This window comes from Neolamprologus brichardi, chromosome 20 (assembly GCF_056152115.1).
Source record: "Neolamprologus brichardi isolate AB-2024 chromosome 20, ASM5615211v1, whole genome shotgun sequence".
NCBI classification, from domain to species: Eukaryota; Metazoa; Chordata; class Actinopteri; order Cichliformes; family Cichlidae; genus Neolamprologus; species Neolamprologus brichardi.
Window position 1 is genome coordinate 3469537 of NC_142123.1, and position 23317 is coordinate 3492853.

The 23317-nt window shown below is 39.4% G+C and overlaps 1 protein-coding gene across 2 annotated transcripts; it reads right to left on the reverse strand.

Moving 5' to 3' along the window:
• Window positions 1-2624: 2624 nt before the first annotated feature.
• On the reverse strand, window positions 2625-22355 carry atf7a (activating transcription factor 7a). Of its 2 annotated transcripts, XM_087833401.1 has the most exons (12): window positions 22301-22355; window positions 15734-15805; window positions 11852-11948; window positions 11538-11650; window positions 10957-11121; window positions 10623-10771; window positions 8684-8777; window positions 8462-8581; window positions 7332-7475; window positions 6848-7036; window positions 6286-6391; window positions 2625-5596 (listed from the first exon to the last, which is right to left on the reverse strand). In XM_087833401.1, the coding sequence occupies exons 2-12, from the start codon at window positions 15779-15781 to the stop codon at window positions 5364-5366; spliced, it is 1458 nt and encodes a 485-aa protein (XP_087689527.1). In that variant the 5' UTR covers window positions 15782-15805; window positions 22301-22355; the 3' UTR covers window positions 2625-5363. The 2 variants fall into 2 exon arrangements, with proteins under 2 accessions (XP_087689527.1, XP_087689526.1); XM_087833400.1 differs by lacking the exon at window positions 22301-22355 and having other exon boundaries at window positions 15734-16536.
• Window positions 22356-23317: the final 962 nt, after the last annotated feature.

Below are 23317 nucleotides of genomic sequence, written 5' to 3' on the forward strand. Positions count from 1 at the left end.
GTTCTTGAGTTATCGCATTCACAAACTTGGATGTCCATGCCACCCGTCCACCTGCTAGCCTGGCAGGCGGACAATACTCCATCAGCCTTTTATATCTAGCTGACGAATAAAACATATTTTTGCACCAACCAAAATTACTCCACGAGCACAACAACAGCAGGTCACAAAAGAACCGGATTCTTCACATGTGTCAGTTAAGGTCAGAGTTCATGATTCAATAATAAGAAAGAGACTGAACAAAAATGGCATCCATGAGAGTTCAAGGAGGAAACCACTACTGACTAAAGTGAGCGTAAAGGCTTGTCTCACATTTGCCAAAAAAACACCTTGATGATTCCCAAGACTTTTGGGGAAATACTTTGTGGTCTCGTATTAAACTAACACAGTGTTTCAGAAAAGGAACATCATACCAGCAGTAAAAGAGGGTGGTGGTGGTAGTTTGATGGTCTGGGGCTGTTTTGCTGCCTCCGGACTTGGAGGACTTGCTGTGGTAAATGGAACTATGAATTCTGCTGTCTATTCAATTCAATTCAATTTTATTTATATAGCGCCAAATCACAACAAAAGTCGCCTCAAGGCGCTTCATAGATACAGAGAAAAACCCAACAATCATATGACCCCCTATGAGCAAGCACTTTGGCGACAGTGGGAAGGAAAAACTCCCTTTTAACAGGAAGAAACCTCCGGCAGAACCAGGCTCAGGGAGGGGCGGGGCCATCTGCTGCGATTGGTTGGGGTCAGAGAAGGAAGACAGGATAAAGACATGCTGTGGAAGAGAGACAGAGGTTAATAACAGATATGATTCAATGCAGAGAAGTCTATTAATACATAGTGAGCGAGAAAGGTGACTGGAAAGGAAAAACTCAATGCATCATGGGAATCCCCCGGCAGCCTACGTCTATTGCAGCATAACTAAGGGAGGATTCAGGGTCACCTGGTCCAGCCCTAACTATATGCTTTAGCAAAAAGGAAAGTTTTAAGCCTAATCTTAAAAGTAGAGATAGTGTCTGTCTCCCAAATCCAAACTGGAAGCTGGTTCCACAGAAGAGGGGCCTGAAAACTGAAGTCTACCAAAACATCCTGAAGGAGAACGTCAGGCCACCTGTTCATTACCTCAAGCTGAAGCGCACGTGGGTTCTACAGCAGGACAGTGATCCACAACACACCAGCAAATCCACCTCTGAATGGCTTAAGCAAAACGACATGGCCTCGTCAAAGTCCTGACCTGAATCCGATTGAGATGCTGTAGCATGACCTTACAAAGTTGGTTCACTCTTGAAATTCCTCCCACATGGCTGAATTACAACAATTGTGCAAAGATGAGCGAACCCATTGCCAGTTGTCGCAAATTCTTGATTGTACACTGGGTGACCCAACCAGTTATTAGGTTCAGGGGGCAATCACCTTTTCACACAGGGCCATGCAGGTTTGGATTTTATTTTCCCCTTAATAATAAACACCTTCATTTAGAAACTGCATTTTGTGTTTAATTGTGTTATCTTTGTCTAATATTTAAATCTGTTTGATGATCTGAAACATTTAAGCGTGACAAACATACAAAGTAAGAAATTAGGAAGGGGGTAAACACTTTTGCACACTAGTGTATTTTGGTATGGACAAGCAAAGGACAAAAGTAGATCGGTAGACACGGTCGGCCTAAAAAATATCTAATACATATGAAAGTGTCTGAAATTCATGTACTTAAATTTTTTTTTTGCTGAAGCCTCATCAGAAATAGTCTCAGTGTCAAGAAGACATGCTTAAAGGGAAATGTGAGACACTGTCAGTCATGGATTGGCCTCCTCGGAGTCCAGACCTCAACATTATTGAAGCAGCGGTCCCCAATCCCCGGGCCGGTACCGGTCCGTGAGTCGTTTGGTACCGGGCCGCGAGAGTTGAGGCTCAGGTCTGAAATGTATGTTTTTCAGGGGTTTTATCGGTTTTCAGCATTATTTTGTTATTGGTTTTTATCGTTAACTCGGTTTTCCTGGGTCTTTTCACGTGTGTTATGAATAAATCTTCTTTTTTTTGGTACCGGTACTAGTTTTATTTTGTTGTATTTATCCGCGACACCTTAAAGGCCGGTCCGTGAAAATATTGTTGGGCATAAACCGGTCCGTGGCACAAAAAAGGTTGGAGACCGCTGATCTAAAGGCTGCTATCAGCCAAAGAAGAGCTTTGAATGTCCTTCAAGAAGCCTGGAGAATTAATCCTGAAGATTATTTAAAGAAATAACAGGGAATCTTATGTCACAGAGTTCACACTGTGCTGAAGAATAAAAGTGGTCATACCAAATATTGACTTTCAAGCTCATTAGAATTGTACAAACTGTTGTTGTTGTTGTTTTTTTTGCCTTAAAAATCCACATATGTCTGCATGCTTCAACAAATCCATGCATCAATTTCCCATTTTCCAAGCGCAATATTTAAAAAGTGAGGCGTGTCTCAAAGTCTTTGGACAATATTGTAGAAGTACTTGACCTTTGTATACATCATTTCCTTTCATATCTCTTTTTTAATCAAACTAAGTCTCCACTTTAATCATTCATATTAATAATTACATTACAATAGAAAACATGTTTTTGATATGATAACTGAACACAGATAAAACAGTATAAATGTTCATTATGATGTAGTTTCTTTAATTAAAACTGCAGCACTGTAAGTGTTCATGGTATTCCTCTTGGACATGCATGGAAAAGTAAATATATTCATATAGTACAGATATGTACAATACAAGGACAATTTTAGAAATCATCAGTCCAACAAAGGGAGTGTGAAAAACCATCAATACACTATGTGTAATTTTCACATTACTGTATTTCTCACTAAATTGCTATGTTTAGAACAAGTCTGGCCCATCGTTAACAGGCCAAAGACTGTAAAGATTATTGTTATTTGACCAATTAAAACAATAAGTTAGACAACGAAGCTCAAAAGACACGACCGATTGTTAAAAGGTATTAAAAAAAAGAAGAAGAAAAAGAGGGGGTAAAATTTCTTTAAAAAAAAAAAAAAAGAACAAAAAGCACAAGTCAATTTTTCTGTTGAGAAAACAAACAAAAACACAAATCGTTGTGTTAAAGAAATTAGTCTCTATATTCATCAGCGCAATCAGAAGCGTTATGATGAAGAGCGTGTGGTGCTAAAGACGGCACGCAACAAAAGAATACAAGAAAACATAAAAGCTAAATGCAGTTTGAATTTTCATTTCAAATGAACAATCGTCTATTTGACTGCCAGCAAATTACACAAATTGCCAGGGTCGCCATTGAGACTGCAGGAGGAGAGATTCAGTCAAAAGGGAAAAGGTATTAAAGTTGCTCAGCAAATTCCCATTTGTGTATACAGTACAGATAACAGAAAACCATTAAAGAAAAAACAAAAAAACATTCTGATATCTCTGAAAAAAAATGTAAATTGAACAGAAATACAAAGCATTACTTAACCTGCATTAACCTGCATTACTTTAGTGCATAAATGTCCTTTTGTTAATAAGTCATATCCTGTTTTTGAAATATATCTCGCGAAAATATTAAGAAAAAGGGCAAAAGAGGGAAAAAAGCAAACCACTTTGAGCATTCATGTAAAAATATATCAATATCTGGATAAAACATCTGGGGGATATTGTAAAAGAACTGGAGCCTTTCAGAAACAGTCACAAGACAGCTCGTCTTCTGCCCTTAAAGCTCTGACCACTGGAGATGTCTTTGCTCCGTCTCTCCACCAGATGACAGACAAGTACTTCAATATTTTATCAATATTCTAAAAAGACACTTTTTATTTACTTAAAGGCCTCAAAAAGCTTTGTTTATTAATTAAATGTTATATTTATTGATTTTCATTTTTTCCCAATTTATATACACTAATATATATTTCTCTAGAGACGTTTTTTGCCCCCATACAAGCAAATCTGTATATATTTATGTGAGGGGGGGGTATCGGAGGCACAAATGTGATCTTAAGGCAAAATGATCAAACACTGTGTGAAAGACTGTGTGTAAGTGCAAGTTACAAGCAGTGATATACTGTCATAGTGCCACTGCAACCTCTGAATCACAAAATAACAGTCAGGGTATTCACTTCTGTCCCAGGACAAGTACCAGATAGTCTTTGGAGAGATCCGTTATGGCTTAGTTTCGGTTTGGTAGAGAGCATACAGAACAAGGGGTTCATCGCATTTTCAAACGAGCAGCAAAGGATGTGCAACCATCCTGAAAAAGTGTGAAAATAACAGTTACACAGTAAGTCCAGCAGGGCCCACACACGGAGAAAACACAGTCACCAGAACAGTTACATGTAAAAATGGAAAAAGGCATCCATTTACATACCAATAAACCACCTGCCTGTTTCAGGAAATATGAAAAGGTGGAAAAAGTTCAATTCCCTTCAGGTCAGAAAAAAAAATCTGCTCCAACAAACTTATTTTTAAATCGCAATCTAACATAATTTTGGTTACATGGGTCAATCTGGGAGGACGCGCCAATTAGTTAAAAGAAATATAGCTGCACATACTGTATCAAAAACATAACACCCTATTAGAAATGTCACATGCTAACAATCTAGCTAATAATGCATCAGATCAGGAGTAGGCAAACTGCTATGTTCTGATGTACATAAATATACAATCACACACACACAGTTAATACACTTTATCATAAAGGGGTGTACATGAGGTAAGGTTTTTGGGTCTAGGTTGAGATCGTGTTGAGGCTGAGAACCATTTACTAAAGGTCTGAGTGAATAATTGAGATGTGAGTCAGAGAATTCTAGACGACTATCGCATCTTTGGAGCTGAGGATGTATAGGGAGGCATTCTGTGATGGCATGTGTGGGTGTGCGTGCAAGGCTAAAGTGACGAGGAGAGCAAGGCACTGTTCCCTGCTGGAAAAAGTGTAGAGCCCTGTGTGCTGTTTAATATCGGATTTGATTCACACACACACAAAAAAAAAAGTTTACGAAACACCTGTGCGGCACGTGTCCACGTGGGAAGATCGTTATGGCAGTATACTTGATGCAGTCCTACAGTCCAGTGAAGAGTCCTTATTACTGAGGGTGAGGACAGCTGAGTAGGGACGCACAGGAGGAAACAGGGGGGAGGGGGTATTGGAGTCCAGCCCCTGTAGTCTATGGCAAAGTTAACAGGAAGCTCTCTTAAAAGTCTCAGTCCTTTCCCAGAAGGCTGCTGATGAGCTCCAGGCCCCAGCAAGATGGCTCCCCAGGAGGGTTAGAAAGACCACAGAGGGGAGGGGAGGCAGAGGAGAAGATGTGAAATTCTGAATTTAAAAATGAGGGAACCTGGGAGGTGGGAGTCTTTTCTACCCTGGGTGATGAGCCAAGTGTGGGCCTTGGTGGCATCGCTCATCATCTGGCAGCAGATTGAGACTGTGCAGCCATGATAATGTGAGAGGGTCCGCTCTCAGCTCTCTGCTGCTGGCCCATTCCTGCCAGCACTGACATGGCCATAGCCTCAGCTGCTGCCCTTGAGCTCAGGCCGTTTTGCCCCGTAGAAGGGCTAGGCGCCAAAGAGCTGTGCTGAATCACCGGGGCAGGGGAACCTGTAGGCTCTGACATGTCTTTCATGCTCTCGTCTGCAGCTATACAAAAAAATAAAAAAATATTTATCTCATTTATATTGAGCACATTCCACAGTTTTCATTGTTGAAAATATTTGGACATTATGTTCATTTTTATTCGAGTGAAAATCAAGCTATATTCAGTAACTTTATCCTGTCCAAAATCAAGGAAATGCCCCCAAAAAATACTATAAATAAAACAAGAAGTACTGGAACAAAGATTTTGCTACTTAATTATAGTTCTTGTTTTATTATTGTAATGTTACCATCAGCCCTTAGCAATATCTAAATTGCAAATGTTGCTTTTTTATCCAACTCTATTAATACTTTTTAGACACATTATTATCCACTGTGGCCATTGCCATAACAAACTGAACCCTAATTATTTCAACAAAATTACAATTGCTTTGTGGGCACTGAAGAAAACTACAGCTCACATGAAGATACTAAAGCCATAGCAGCATGGCTATATTGTAACCTAGGCCTGCTCATTTCTTCTTGCAATAACAAATAGAAAGCTACACACCAAAGCCGTGTGTTTCGATTAAAATGTGAGAGCGACTTTGAGGTTCAAATTTCATTTTCACTCTTTATGCTTTGCGCAATACATCTACTATATTTCTACATATCTAAGACATGCAATTCAGACTCAAGTTTCCTCTAACTTTAAATAGCACCATGTGAACAGGGCATAGCTGTGCAGGGCTCACCTAAGTAGGCAGTCTTCTTTTGTAAGGTGGTTACAGGACAGTCCTTGTGGGCCAGCAGCAGCTGCTTTAAATGAGCCACCTCATTACGCAGCAGAGACACTTCATTCTGAGAGGATGGAAGAAAAAATAAAAAATCAGACTGATTAGTACTACAATACTACATTTCAGAAATTACATTACACTTCCCAAACCAATAAGGAAAAAAAGTAATGCTTCGTTATGTAATTTAAAATACAGACTTCCCATATTTTTCTTCCCTAATGGATTTTCCGGTAGAAAAAAAAAAAGTTGAAATGGTTTTGCTTCCACTGCAGAGCAGCGTACATTTCCCACAAGGCGTAAGGTGTAAATATTACCTAAAATTTCCATTTGACAAAATAAAGATATGAAACAAGATGTAGTGGTTTCCATTGTTTCAAATCTATCAGCTATGTTCATTTGCAAAAAGAATTTACTCAATACTAATGCAAACTCATTTATCTTATCTGGAATCCACCTCTCAAACTTTTACAAGTAGTTAGAAGCCCCATCAGCAGCATCCACCCACTGGAGGCCCACTCACCGACAGTGAGACGTTCAAAGTGCTGAGCTCCTCGGCTTTCTTCTCTAGGGAGCTGACCCACAGTTTGCGTTTCTGTCTGCAACGGGATGCTGCCGCCCGGTTCCTCTCGAGGAAACGCTGTCTTCGTTCGTCGGGGTCATCGTCTGTCGTCCGCCGTCGACGCCCACCTGTAGGCTGTGCTGGAGATACCTGGAGAAGCAGGGTAAAGGTCAGAAGGAAACGCACAGACAGACGAGATGAGTGGAAGAAAGACGAGAAAAGGGAAGTATGAGTCACAGTTTCATTTTAGCCAGCACACACCAGAGTCAGCTCGGCAAAACAAGAACATCCCCAATTTTCTGTTAACTACAACAAGTGATGTGATATATAATAAAGAAAGCTTAGATGACTTAGATGTGATCATCTTTAATCCAAGTTTAAAGCATATTTTGTATGGATGAAAAAAACATGTTACAGTCAGGAATTTATACTTAACATTGAGTACCTGAGGTTGTGCAGGTGATGGTGCGTCTGGCTGCTGGACAAGCAGCTGACTCTGCTCTGCCTTCTGAGGTACCATGGGGCTGCTGCCCATGGCCATGATCCCCATACTCTGTCCTGACGGGCTTTGCAGCGCAGCCTTCAGACGCTACAGAACAACAGTCAAATAAGCAACATCAATAACAGCCACAGGGATTTAAAAAAAATCATGAAAAACTTCATTGTAACTTTGTAGAAATCCACAAGTCATAATCAAAGCGTGTCTGAATCAGTGCCAACAGCATGTATACAACTTCACTGTGCTGCATCTACATTAACTGATTCACACTTTGCAATAACAGCCTGGACAAGACCTTAGTTACCAATTTTTGTCATGTTTTAAAGTTGTTTAAAACATGGAGAAGCCTGATTCTCTCCGAGGAAAACATTTACTGATGTGGTCTCTCTGAACTGTTTTCAGCAACAGATTCATGTGACCTCCCTCAGTCAGATCTGGAGGCTTTATATGCTCCCGCAGCAGTTCTTGGATCATTTGCTGGATTTTGATCATGTTTGATTTAAGTTGTGACTAATTCAGCCGTGATGATAAAAAAAGATATGACTGCAGCCCTGAAGGTACACAAGCAGTCAAATGTTATATATATATACACAGCAACCTCGACAATGATCATATTGTATTAGGAGCGCCATGAACAAAAAGATTCTGCACATCAGCCCAAAACCCCCCCCCCAACCCCAAATAAAAACAAAAAACCCAAACAAAAGTTTGTCTTTAATTACACCGATGATCATCTTCTTACGACAGAAGGAGTGAGGGGCTAGGGTAAACAGAGGAATGTGCTAAAGGGGATACTTTATATGTTTTAAATACCATAAACAATGACTGCACTCTCTGTTTCATCTGGGACATAGCTGCAAGGTGGAAACTGTGCATGAATCTGTGTGTGTGCATTGCACTATCATAAAATGATTGCAAACTGTGTTGTCAGGTGAAAGGGTTACATAAACAAGCAACCACAGTAAAAGATCATATGACGAAGGACCTAAGCCTGTGCAGCGGAAGGCTGGAGGGTGAAGATGGAGAGAAAAAGAACAGATAAATAGATAAAAATAGAGAGCTAATCTAGTGCTGACCATCTTGGCCTCTAAGTGGATGCTGTAGCCAGAGGGGGAGTTGGAGCCGCTGCTGCTGCCTCCCAGAGGAGGACCAGGGATCCCAGGAATGTTGGGTACCATGCACATGGGTCGAGCCAGCTGGTGATCAAATATGAGACACAAATGCACGGGTTAAAACTGAACCAACTTCTAAGTTATAAAGTAAAGTTACAACATACTTAGACTGTTAGTCTGCCTTACATTAATGACAGAAGGCATCTGAACAGGACCAGGCAGCACAGGCACTGCCTGACCAGAGGGAAGCATCATCATAGGGTAATGGCTCGTCGGTGAACTGGAGAGACAGACAGCAGAGGACAAATAAGAACAGGAGATTCACTCTTGTGTTTGTTAATGAATTTTAAATTATGTTTTTTAAGAAATAGAACATGCAGTCCATCGCTTAATGATGAGAAAATATTTCATAGATTCACGAACTAAACTGTATTTTGTTCCTCTCAGGGTCAGCCACAATCAAATGACAAACCTGGGTTGATGTGTGTAACACAATATTATAATCCAGTAAAAAATACAATTTTATTTGAGTTGTTCTTGATCAAGGTTATTGTGACTTGCTAAAAACTAAACTAAAAACTAAAACCAGTGTGGAAAACACATTTTAGATAGTTAAATAAAAATGAAAACAACACTTGAAAAATAAATATGAATATTTAAATTAAGCTCAACTTAAAACATAATTTTACTGTTTGCTAGTTTGGCCAAAAAACAAAACTATTACAACCTCCCTGATAAGGCAATGACGGTCATGTTTACTGAGACTTTCTATAGTTTTGTGTTATTATTATATTTATCGATCCATCTACTAAAAAATGGAAAATAATACAAACTCGACTAAAACTAAACAATTTCAAACAATAGAAACAAAACTGAGACAAGAAAACCCAGAGTGGAAACAACTGAAACTAAACTGAATGAAAAACAAAACATCAAAATGGGGAAAAAAAGACTATATTAGTTCTGATATTAATGACGTGAAATTGTTTGATCTTAGCTTAAATATCCAATTCTGTCAAATATAAATTTATCTGAATGCAAACACTCCAAATTATGATTTAACATATATGCATAATACCAGTTTTTAACCAGTTTAATGCTGTTTCACATTTTACATGTCCAAAAAAAGATAAAAAGTTAATATTTATATTATGACTTCCTTCAAAACCTTGAGTGTGACAAGCTCTCTGCAGCTATTTTCACAAATGTGTTAAGTTGTCGACTTTTGTCTGAAACACCGTGCAGCGTCCGTGCTTAACTTGACTGATTCAACAGCAAATATAAACATTACTTTATCATATTTTATTATTTATAATGGTTATAAATCCTATGCATATAATATTGCTGCAGACATAAGGAAGAATCATGTTACAGGTCCATGGGCTGAGTTTTGTGCAGCATATTGCAGGCTGTAGTTTCCCGTACAGTAATTGACGTACTACACATCGTTGGGCTTTTATGCAACACATTAATGTCCATAAATGAGAAACATTTTGATAAGTTATACCCAATAATAAAATGCATGAGTTTAGAATGCAAATAAACTGATATGCTATAAACTTTCTCTTATTAACGTGTACTTGTTTTCAGTGAAATGTTACAGATTTGATGTGAACCATGATCATCTTTTCCATTACCCCAAGATAACATCTAAATTGCTGCTGTGTTACTTTACATACATCTGTATATGAAAATAAAGAATTTTGTGTTAACAGGAAAACTGCAACAGCTGGTAATCCTAACACCTATTTTATAGTGTCTGTAACAGGAAAAACTAATTCAATAGTTCCCTTTAAAGCTGTGTATCTTTCTTATTAATCATGAATACTTCGCAAAACTTCACATCCTATTTCACAAGATCAAAACTGGCATAATTTTTTGTCAGTAGAGCACAGCTTTTGGTTGTTTTTGACTGTGGCTGACCCGTCGGGACCACAATAAAAGAAGAAAAGAAAAAAGAAAGAACATGATGCCATCTTTGATATTAAAGGTTCACTTGCAAGAACATGAGATGTTGTCACATTGTTTGCAAAACGTGTTTTTTAAGCTAGAATTTATTTTAAGTTGAAGATTAAGCTTAAAGAGGTTAGCAAAGACCAACCAAAGGATTTGGAACTTAACTTACCCCAAAGTACGATTTGAGGGTGGAGCCTGTGTGATGACGGAAGTGGGTGATGGCATGGTGGGCTGAAGAGCATCAAAGCCCAAATGTAGTGGGAGGGAACCTGGACGCACAATAGTCGGGGTAGGGGCTGAATTCCTGGGTGGTGTGTCCTACAAGATTAAAACAAAAAAATAAAATAAATTAGGCTTTTATGTCACACATCATTTGTACCCCCAAACAAATTTCTGCAACCACTGCAGCCACGATGTATCATGAATTACTTGCAACATCACTTAGAGATACTCCCCTCTTCTCTACACACCTATGCAACCCCCCTTATCAAGTTTTCTTGTACCTTTCCTTTAACTAGAGGCTCCCTGTTGCTGTCTGACTTCCCAGATGTGGAGTCAGGGCTGCCAGGGGGTGAAGAGTCGACTTCTACAGGTGCCTCCTGTTTCACCTTCACCTCTGATGGTGTCTGCAGGCTCATGTCCAAAGCCACTGAGTTGGAAGCAGGGAGCTGAAAAATGAGTTACAGATAAAGAGAATAGACTTACACTACGTATAGACCAAAGTATATTAAAAAAAGAAAGAAAAAAGGGAAGTGGGCATTCATCACAAACTAAACAGCCACAACCCAGCTGTGAAACGCATATAAAGTGCAATAAAACACCAAACAGTTTAAAAACAAATTGCTGCAAAAACTGAAATGTAACTGACACACGGACTGCGTGCAAGGCAGGAATTTCAAGTTTGTAATTTTTTTGACTGAATTAATACTTGAGATAAAAAAGAAGGAAGTAAAATGTAATTCTTTCTGGTCATGTCGAGTCTCTGTAGAAAATTTCTTCGGTTACTGTACACTGTAATGCACACGGTCATGCACAAGCGCAGAGATAAAAGAAGATAAAATCATCAACCGCAAGTGTTGCTTACAGAGTTCTTGGCCCTCTTCTCATCATCATCTTGTTCAAAGGAACTGGCCAGCTCATTGAACAGGCCAACCTCCTCGCAGTTCTTTAGGAAACGAGTGGGAGTAGGTGTCTGGTCTAGGGAAATGTAATGAGCAGATATAACTATTCAAAGTAACAACACCAGTTAGTTCACACTTACACTGAATGTAAAACCCCATGTGATATCTAGTGTTGGAGCACGCTGACGTTAGGGTAAATATTGTTCATCTGAATGCTGCTTGAGGACATTTAAAAACACAGCGAAGATGAATGTCTGTCTCACACGGACGAGAGTACCTGCAATAATGACCGAATCAGTCCTGGCTGGTCCGAATTTCAGCGTCATCTCATGTTTGTGTTTGTGTACTGCCAAGTGGTCCTCGTTGGTAAACCTCTGGAAAAGCGAACAAGACGAAAGAGAACATTATATGAATTAGCCAACGAAAAACGGCAACTGCGTTCTGAAGAGACATCCTGTTTTTTGCATTGCTAAAATCAGCGATAGATAATCTTTTGTGGCCAACACATGCACTCTATGGAACACCCAGTATGTGACAAAAAGGTGAAAATGTCAACAACTTGATAGAGAAGTATATATAAATAAAAATAAAGGAAGAGGGAGAAAAAAAATAGACAGAACTGACCACAAAAGCTGCAGAAATAGCTGCACACGTAACTTGTTGTCCAAAACACATGTATGAACTGTGAGTCTGTAACGATAAAAGAAAGTCTGAATTCGGTTTCTTCCTTTTGGCTGCTTGCAGCTTAAGCTACAAGCAGCCTGGCGTTACCTCAAATCACCCGCACAGACGGCATTAACAGCCGTCCTCGGAGACATGGAACTTCTTTTGAGAAGTGGCGAGGTGATTCACTCGAGAGACGTAGGAGAAATAATCTTGGCTCTGGCACCAGCCTATTCACCATTCACTGAGGCCTATTTTAGGGTCCCGTGTTGCAGTTGCGAGTTCAGTCGTGAGAGTGAAGTGGAAACACAGTCAAGTGTCGGGGGGCTTATTTTTAGCCCGACCAGGAGCATCACCAATACGTGTCCCATCTGTCTCATTCCTCTGAACAAGGCAGCCTGGTCTTGTGGAGAAAAACTATCTCCAACTAATCTCCATGTATGAGAAAATGGCAGCTAGGATTACTCCTCCCCACGCAATAAATACTGGGCATCATATAATAGGGGAGCTGCTGTTGTTGGTTTTGTTGTTGTTGTTGTTGTTAACTTGGTAAAAGGAAAATCCTGAGCAAAGCCAGGAATCAATCATCCTTGTTCTATTATGGGCATGATTCAGACTTTCCCAGTAGAGAACTGTTGCATTTAAAAGGGCAGCATGAAAACAGTATTTGGACATAAAGGATACAATAATTAGCAGCAAATCGCAATTAAAGGCCAGAAAATGTATAAACATATAATGAAGGTGCTGGCAAATGTACAGGATAGAGTTCTGAACCTCAATGCCTTTAATACCGACCACTACCGCAGAGTAGTGGAAACCATCAAATCGAACGGAAATTTGATTGTTGCCAATTTTAGACTGTATTTGCATTTACATGCATTACTTGCTTGTTAACATAACACCAAGCCGGTGTATATCAATATTTGAATATTACTCCTGTTTTAACTGCTGTGGCATGTGAGCTGGACCACTTTGGGTAAGAACCCTGCGGAGCACTAAACTGAGATTTTGTTGTTTTGGTTTAAGAAAAAAACAAAAACAAAATCCCTGGTTACCAAAAATCTGATGATGTGGCTCCATCACTAACTAATAATAATGGATTGGATTTATATAGCGCTTTTCAAGGCACCCAAAGCGCTTTACAATGCCACTATTCATTCACTCTCGCATTCACACACTGGTGGAGGCAAGCTACGGTTGTAGCCACAGAAGCGAGGCTGCCATATCGCGCCATCGGCCCCTCTGGCCAACACCAGTAGGCGGTAGGGTAAAGTGTCTTGCCCAAGGACACAACGACCAGGACAGAGAGCCCGGGGATCGAACCGGCAACCTTCCGGTTACAGATGCGCTTCCCAACCCCCTGAGCCACGGTCGCCCCAAACTGAAGAAACAATTCATTTAGCTTGTTAATAAAGTAGATTCATTATCAGCTACAGAGCCACATTTTTCTCTCAGAAGTAGGCAGAGATGAAAACCGAGCTAAAAGAAAGTAATATTACAGTTAAGTGATCACAAACATGACTCCCCAAAAAAATTCTGTAATCTTAACCAGCGAGAAGTTGTTACATGTGTACCATGACAATTTTATTCAATTTCACCTGGTTTTTTTGGTTTTTGTTTTTATTTCACTGATGCCTTTGACTTGTGTGTGTGTGTGTAAAGCAAGTGCATCTGATACCCCCGTGTTGGTGTGGTTCCTGCATTATCTTAACGATTTAAAGCCAATGGTATCATATTTGATACACAGTTTCTACAAATTAAAGCTAATACATGCAAATGATTGTTTTTATCTCATCAGAAAGTTCAATAAACACTCAATTTCCAAAAAATTTGAATTTTCTGGCAATTATTTCATGGTTCAGGCTTTAGATCAGGATCAGCAGTGGAACTGAACGATCATGTAGTTGTGATACAGGGAGTTTTTCCTTCCCACTGTCGCCAAAGTGCTGCTCATAGGGGGTCATATGATTGTTGGGTTTTTCTCTGTATCTATGAAGCGCCTTGAGGCGACTTTTGTTGTGATTTGGCGCTATATAAATAAAATTGAATTGAATTGAATTGATATTGTAGCTTTGCAATGTGGGGAAAAAAAGACATGTTGTTCTCTTTGTTTATATAAAATTCTGTTCTGGAAAGAATTGTAAGAATTTCAAGTGTTTATTTTTTCGTACAATAGAATAAATATATGATCATTAGCCAAATTCTTGCTACTCTAACATAATTATCATGACATAGAAACACCAACACAGTGATATCAGATAGTGTGTGTAAAGTGACTGTGTTTCTTAAAAGATGCTAAACAAATGTGATTTCTTTTCTCATTCTTTTTGTTTTGCATTTCTTCTGCCTTTGACATAGATTCAAGCAAAATAAAAGAAAGAAAACTGTTTGTTTATAACCTTGTACGGGTTCTCTAAAGTGAGGTGGCACTGCGATACTGACAACATACCCAAACATCTAGCACCACTCTGCCATCCCACACCTGTTTATACAACAGTCTGGCTCTAAAACAATGCTTTGAGGGTGACACAGCTGCAGACCAGCACCGTCATCCACATCACCTTGCCTCTTTAGGTCTCTGTTGCTTAAGCAGTAAAATAAATTAATAATCAAACCAATGAAATATGCAGAGTATTTACATCACAAAAACATGTAAAGAAAGACAAAGGAAGGGTCCCTAGATGTCTGCGATGTTCTGAAAAGAAAATTACCAAACAACTCATCATCACTTATTTATCGACTATGCATGTTCAACTGCTTTACATGACTGCTGTTCAAACCACAATCCCATTCTTCTGATCAGAGCATGGAAGAAGTCCCAAGAATCCCAAGTGTTGCGTAAACCCATAAACACTTTCTTCCTTCAGATTCCCAGGAGGCATTTCACTACTAGCTCTAAGGATATCGCACCCAAATGAACACAGCACCAGACATGATGATTTCCTGTGTTGAATAATCATGAGTCTAAGAACAGACTCCTTTTTAATTTCTTCCTTCTTCTACTCTATGATATCAAACCAAGCCTCGTCGAAACACCACGTAACAGACATGTGAGTGCACTACTGGCACTCAGCTGAGTCACTGCCTCGGCTCAAACCTGTGTCTGCAGGCGCTTAGAAGTCAGCAGTGACAGGTTGAAACAATAACGGTGCTGATTACTCACTGGAGCTTCCAGTGAGTCATTGCAAAAGGAGACAGCATTGTCTCACAAAACGGCGTGCTAGCATGAATGTCATCGGTGTGATGTTAATTATAAGTGTTGCGTAAATATGTCCGTTTACGCTTGCAGTGAGAGCGTATCTTGTCAGGGTTGTTGTATATAGCGCTACATTAAAACCAGTGCGTTCTCAAAAAGAATGTCTATTTATTTTTTGGTTTCATATAGTTTTCTTTGAGAAGTACAATACTGTGAAGTGCAGTACTGACCTTTGGTAAGCAATTACAAAAGGCAAAGATTACTACCACAGAGAGCAGGACATGAAAAGAGAGGACTTACCTGTCCGCATCCAGGAGCATTGCACACGAAAGGTCGGTCGTCCCCCATTTTTGCAAAGAGCCTGCAATGTAACTGTGGTAGAGGAGAAGAAGAGAACATTGTTGCAGCTTTTTTTTGTTGGTGTGTGTACTGGCAAAATCCTGAAAATAACAAAACAGAGATGCTGTGGCTTGTAGTCTTTAGTCTGAGCAGGAAGCCGAATGGTATTTAAAAATAACCCTGGCAAGGAGGAAAACATGCACAGTGGCAGCGAGAAGAAGTTTCCCTGGTGATACTTCCTTCACACACACGGGGGCTTCGGGCTGGCCAATGAGGAGCCTGCTTATACGAGAGGACGGCAGCTACCGTTTACACAAAGACATCTCCGTCTCCTTCTCTTTCCCTGTCTCGTTTTTCCTCACTTCCAATGCCTCCTTCTCTCATTACTACTCTCTCCTCACCTCTCTGCCACCTTGCCTCCCCTCCCCTTCTTGTACCCCTCATTCAATGTTTCCCGCTCTCTGAGTCAGCTGTTTCTCTGTGCACGCACATGCAATCTAAGGTTAAGTACCTCCTCATTCATTTTATGAAGGTTTTCATGTGTTTCCACACGACAGATCTCTGGCACTGGACACATTCCCATTGACCTCGCTTCATTTTGTTCTCCAGGTCATCTTACTACTTCTACATGAACATCTGATACTTATATTTTAAATATTATGAAATTTGCAATCTTAAGGTGGATGGTTCCGCTCCTGAGAAGCAGGATGAAGAGTTTTAAGGTAATTTGACATAGCTAAAACTAACAAGTTTTTTGAAACATGAACATTTAACCACAGTTTAATGTTCAAGGTTCTTTATTTGTCACATGCATAGTTATACAAGTATAATGTTATATTAGTAAGTACTTTAAATTATGTATAGTTTTTTTTTTACCAATATGTATATATTGTTACAGTGTAGCTACCTTTGGCTAGCTGGTTGTTAACATGACTTACAAAAAACACATTAAACATAAAAAAGTTCATCAAAAGATAACCATTATTTCAAAATTATTTCAGGGCATAATCACGCCGTTTTGTATTTCTTTACTTCTAATAAATGTGCCCCAGGATTTTAGTTTTAGTGTACTATCAACACAGTGTTAACAGTATTTTGTAAAGTAAGTAAAAATAGAGGCATATGTGGGCAGCACTGTTGGCCCTTCTAATCTACTGAAAATACCTAAAAAGCTTTCCAATAAAACTTATACACAACACCCCTCTCACCTTCTTATTAAATGCTGTTGTTGAGAGTTAAATACGTGTATGTTTTATTTGTTTTCTTCTTCTGAAGTGGCAAAAGAAATGCTAGCATACTGCTTCAATCTCCAATGCCACAAACCCACCCCCACCCTGCGCTGCTCTGCACAGCTGAACAACACTGCACGTGGAGACAAACTGGGAAGTTTAGAAAAATAACTCATTAAATTTAAATCGGGAAATTGGAGGGGGGAGGGGGTAGAGGCAACGGACATGAATGTTTTAGCATTCTCAGCTGGCCCAGAGTGACGTCTGGCAGCTATTACACAACACTGTCCCACTGAAAATACACCAACTGCACCGAGGACTTTGTTATGTACACACGCAGACACAACCAACATGTAGACAAAGGAAAAATAAAGCCACTCACTGGTATTTATGTAATATACTGTATATATTATACTCTATGTCCTCCAGCTCTTGAGCAAAAATGTTGTCAGACTTTTGTGATTTAACACAAGCCCTAGGACGTCTTTTGTGATTCACCTCTTAAACTTTTACTTTAAAAAAAAAAATGCTGATTTGAAGCCGGGGTAGACTCTCTGTTTTTACCATCAACTGACACTCCATAATTATCTTTCAGTTTATTGCAATTCAAAAAGCAAGAGCAAAACTCCTGCACCTTTGCTGTTTTCCAGCTTTAGAAAACATATTTAGAAAATATAGCCGATGGGCCAATCACAGGTCTTTCAAGACCAGACCAGTTGAGCACTACCTTACAACCACTGGCAGGCAAAGTGAATAACATTATACATTATTTCATTACAACAAAACATTCTGCTGGAAAATCCTCGCCCCTGGTATTTATGTATTATGCATTTGTACATGTTACTGTGACACATACCAACCAACTAAGCATTGAGGCAGTCTGAAGTTGTCATGATACTAGAATTTCAAACTCGACACTTGTACGCAGAAAAATATTCGATACCCTTTTCAATACCACAGGCAAGATTTTCTGCATCCTGCAACTAAATAATGTCAAAGTAGTAATATTGTGAAAAAGTTAACTTTTTTAAACTAATTTTCCCGAAATTACAGATTTTGAAGGTTAAAGAAATTTATCTTCACGAACAAAAACTGTGAAAGACTTAACCGGTCTTTGATTGGATTTTAAAACTGACCTCACAGCTGGCAACAACAAAACAAGAAACAGATTTTAATAAACATTTGTTAAAAAGAAAAAATTTAAAAATTTAAAAAAAAAAAAAGCTCAAGTTTATCATCTGGTCCACATCTGCTGGCAGCAGATGTTGAATACAGTTCACACTGCTCCTCAGTCTGCAGCTCTTCACATACTCAGCTCTGCTCTTCAAGACTGAAACCCGTCCAATTCTGCTGCACTGCTCCAGATTTCACTCTCTATTTGCTCCAATTAGTTCTCCACACTTTGGACTCTCTGCTCAGTTCAACTATGCTTCCCCAACTGCTCTGAAAAGCCAGAAAAATGCCCAGTTCTCCATGTATCTGTAATCCAGTCTGTCACAGCTCAATAGCCCATTCAGCCTGCAATAATTATTCATCTTTTGTCTAACTACAGTCGACTATCATCTGTTAATGATAACATATTACTAATGTGGCTATGGGGCAATTACTAATACTTAAACAACTATCATTACCATGTGTGCTGGTTAGATAACTGTTTAATATTTCAATGTTGTTGAAACTAGAGCTTTACTGACCTCTGAAATTCCTTCTAAAGTGTTGTTCGGTATTATGGACAATAACTACTTCCGCTGATAGTGAGGGGAGGAGCTGTGGGCCTGACTACAATGGTGCTGCATGCAGTTGTGTGTCAGCTGGAAGATGCAAAGACACCACTGTTTGCATTGATACTCTTGCAAACAAGTATCTTAATTTAATATTAATTTTGAGCGCAGGTTTTTTTTGTGTGTGACAACAATGGTAACGTCACTCGTCCTCGCCCGATTCCTCACTCAGCAGGACAATGCAGCCACTACAATGCAAAAACTGATGAGTACAACTTCCAACATCCTAAGGTGATTGAACAGCTGCGAGATGCACTGGAGCAAACACCACACCACACAGCTACCCATACGGCCCAAGGGATCACATCGCCAAAGTCATCCAATGAGAAGGCACGAGACATTCCCAGACGTCCCAGGTCAATAGCCCAACAGGGCAGAGATGTTATGAAAGAACACGTTCACCTGGGATATAAGGATTTGAATCTTGTTTGCAGCCAAGCATAGACAAATTTTCAACAGGTAGGGTCAAAAACCAAAGAGGAGAAATCTGTTGAGAGGAGTATAGTAACACTGCAGTCTCATTACTTTTGAGCAAATTTTTTTGTGAATTAAAAAGTTGCTTAGAACATAAAGGTTTTCGACAAACTGGAAAGAAAAGACAAATTAAAAATGTTTAGCATTTCACTATTTCTGAGTTACTGACCACATTAACCTCGGCTGTACCTCTAACATGTGTTGTGCATGTCATTTAACATTATTGAGTGGGACAGATTATTCATTTTTTTGGCGAGGCATAAATGTCTGAAAGTTTTCCCAATGTTGAAGTCAGTATATTTTCCTCCTTCCATCTCTCCCTCTGCAGTCCCTGAGCCAGCGCGCGATTACCGAAGCCTTGCGCTGGAATAAGACATTCTCCCGTGAAGCTTAGCTTGTAACAAACCTAACGGTTTTGTCTCTCTGCTTCATGAGAAAAGGGGTCTGCATCATTTTTACAGGCAAACGCTGCCCCTCTCTGCACACGTCAAAGAACCCATGAAACAGAGAAGTCTGATTTCTTGCAGGCAACAGGTCAGTGCAAGGCCCCTCACAAAGTGCTTCCAATCTACTGAGTCTATTTGGGTGGACGTGTCTGCAAACGAGATACTCCATCTAGCTCGTTATACCGAGGGTGTGGACTGTTTGAGGAAATGGACACATCTGGCATCAGGAGTAGGAACAGATTTCAAAGTTTACATCTTACTAAAGACATGCTAGACATTAACTTGGCTGGCACCAACATGAAATGTGGGATTTGATTTTGTGGAAAATCCACCATAAATTCCAGATGACAGGGGTGGAAAACACCATTTGTTTTCATGGCTGCCCCAACCAATTGCTTAAACTGATTAAAACAGATGTGTTAAGGTCTTTTCTTCACCATCTTTTACTTGCTTCACATTAAGAAGCCATCCGTAATTACCGCCTCGATTTATTTATTTTTTACAGGTAGAAATGATACAGTTAAATTAATGTTGCGACTGTCAGAAGTGTCTCACTAACGTTTTCCTATACCCTCAAATAGCTACTTCATGCAGACCCCCAATTTCATGCGAGATAATCAGTCAACTCGTTACATCAGTCCTGATGCACATCACTGATATCAATTACAGGTTTTGATATCAAGTATTTTCACCTCCTTTCATCCAAGGTGACATGGAAGCACTCAAAGCGTTCTCATTTCTGTCTCTCTCATTGAGTCGATGCCAAAGTCCCAACATTAACTTGGATTTCTCCGACTCAGCAGGTGTAAGGGAACAAGTCCCAGCTATAATCAGCCACAGCCATCCAGTGTTTGACGCCGCCTGCTAGGAAACTGACTAAACAAACTGTATTAATAGCTTGCACTGCAGCCATGACTGTGGAATCTGGGGCTTAAATTGCCAGAGGGTAGGGAGACCCCACAAAGAGAAAAATAACTAAAGGGGGCTGGAGGGGAGAGGGATAAAAAAAGAAACCGTGAAAGAAAAAAATGCAAATCAAATATGTGCTTGGATAATTATGGGATCAGAGGTGAGGTGTGTGAGCATTTGAGACAGGACATCCAGGTTTATGGCTGGGTGCGTGCAAGAACCAAAGTGTTTTGTTTATGTAAGCAAAGTGAGCACAAGATTTAGTAAATGGAACAAAAGAAATCCTATTCCTACTTCTGCATAACCAACAAGGCCTGAAAGCTAAATCAGTGTCGATGCAGGACAATACAGGATGGACTCAAGGGAGCTTCCTAAAATTAAATCAGAGACATTTTGTAGATTTGATTGTGGTCTGCAACTTTAACAAGCAAATATAGATTTATAACTATAAATTCAAAAAGAAGAACACCGCATTGAAATGTAGCCAGTAGCTTTTACCCATGCTCTACAACACTTTCAAGCCAATCATTACTTAACTAATCTAATCAACAGAAATGCCTAAAAGCATGCAATATACACTTTAAAAAAAAAGTTTAATTTTCAAGCTGCAAAGAACATTTGTGTTGGGTCCAACTTCCAAACATCTCGCATTACTCTTCAGTAATTGCATGTATTTGGTTGGACAAGACACAGTGCAGTTTTCTCTGTTCTAACACTTCTCTTAGTGAAGGAATGATGCACAACTCTGCCAAAAACATGACCTACATTTCTCAGGAAGGTGTTGACATGGATGGAGACATGGATCGTGGGGCGTTGAGCAGTTCAAATTGCAATACTGTGGATATCATTAGTACTTTTTTTTTTTTTTTTTTAGGTTTTCTTGCAAACCCAAATTCTCGCAATATATCCTACCGCCAAAAAATCTACACGAGCGCGCTTTTTTCCACATATTCGGCAATATAAACGAAGATAATTTTAAAGTTGAATTCCCAAAGTTCCACAAACTTTAGTTCCTTTGTGAAGACACCGCTTACTGTGTCGAAAAGGTTTGTCTTTTTTAGCCTCCATTACCTCTGGCTACGTACGGGTACATAAGCCCAGCCTTTTCCCGTAACAATGCCGCCTATTCTGTTCAGCAATTGGCCACGAGAGCGTCAGTTAGCGACTTCTAAGGCACTCATAGGTTTGAACCCTGTCAATAACATCAGGCAGCTGAATCTGATTGGCTAAAATCTCGAAATCAACTTTTTTTCCCCTATCAACGCAAAACTAATGGCTAGCTAATGTGGCTAGCGTTAACAACAGGCCGAGCGCACACTTAAAAAGTGAGTCATAGCAGCACTTGCTACCACTTTCTGCCATGACAACAGACATATATTAAAATCAATTTAATAACATCCGACGTGAATTGCTGTATTTCAAAGTGCACTTCGGGTATTTAGAGTAACAAAAGCCGAAAAGGCTAGCACTTAGTTGGTTGGCGGAGTGACACTTGAGTGCAAAGCGAGACACAGTGGGTCCGAATGAAACGTTGTAGCTCCCACAACAGTTTTGACAACTACATAGACGTGTCGTTTTAACGTCAACAAACACTGAAAAGTGTCGTGTCGAGCGCGACATTGTAATCATTTGCTATACTCGAATAATCTATGGTGAATTTAAAGGTTAATAAAGTGTTTACAAACTCACCCTCGCGCCCCTCTCTCTGACTCCCCTCTCCTCTCTCTTGGAATTTGACACTCCCCTCGACGCGGACTTATCGCGAGATTTCGTACAAGCTATCTCTGCCTGGCCACATGTAAAGAAATGCACCAGAAAGCTCCTACATTTATTTGTTTTGTTTTTTTTAAATTTAATCATAATGAAAGTTCTGTGTATATAAATTCAACCCAAATTTTCTACAGTTTAATGATGAAACGAAACTTAATTTTTGAACATTTTTCTGACTCATCAGAAATTGTAACCCTTACTCTTACATTTTTTTTCTTGCTGCTATTTCTGTGTCTGTATTGCCCCCCCTCAGCCTTTGTATGATCTTTAGGCATAGGATGACTAGATCGGAAAACAGTCTTTATGTTTTCTGTGTCATTTATTAAAGCTTAAACAGAGAAACATTGACTTCAAGTCCACCTATACAGTGGGTGCAATTGCAGCAATTAAGATATTAGTTGTAACTGACTCGTGAAAAGAGGTAAATTTGGCTTTGCAGGGTAACAATTCCTCTCATAACTGTATGAATTTGATGGGTTTTCGAACAATAAACTTTTGCGAATATAACACATCCTTTTAAGTACTGTACATGGTATGTAGACGCTTTTTGGAAGCTTGAACTGTCACTTACATTTTTAAGATATGTCTCATTTGTCTGATATCATCAACATGTCATTAATTTAAAAAGTTACTGACTGTGCATCTGTGTGATTCAAAAAAACATGATAAAATGTTAAAATGATGATATTTGTGGTGCATATGGTTATTAGTTTCATGATATCTTCTTTTTTTCAAGTCACTGATTGAAGTTTTGTTACATGGTATGTCACAGCTGTCAACAGTGGGGTCTTTCCCCTCATGATTTGGTTTCCCTCCTGATACTCTCAACTTATCCCTTTGTAAAGGTACAAGCCCCAAGTAGCTGGTTAAAAAAAAAATCACAAATGAATATGCCTGAACCTGTGATCATGTAAATGTAGCTCTTCTTATACATTT

What these genes read in the sequence shown, in the direction of transcription:
- atf7a (XM_087833400.1), bottom strand. Translation starts at nt 15,832, where the DNA reads ATGTTCTCTTCTTCTCCTCTACCACAGTTACATTGCAGGCTCTTTGCA. An exon ending in ATGCTCCTGGATGCGGACAG is followed by an intron (nt 11,949 to 15,733) that starts GTAAGTCCTCTC and finishes TCGCTTTTCCAG; the next exon opens with AGGTTTACCAACGAGGACCA. An exon ending in AGCCTCTAGTTAAAGGAAAG is followed by an intron (nt 10,772 to 10,956) that starts GTACAAGAAAAC and finishes TTAATCTTGTAG; the next exon opens with GACACACCACCCAGGAATTC.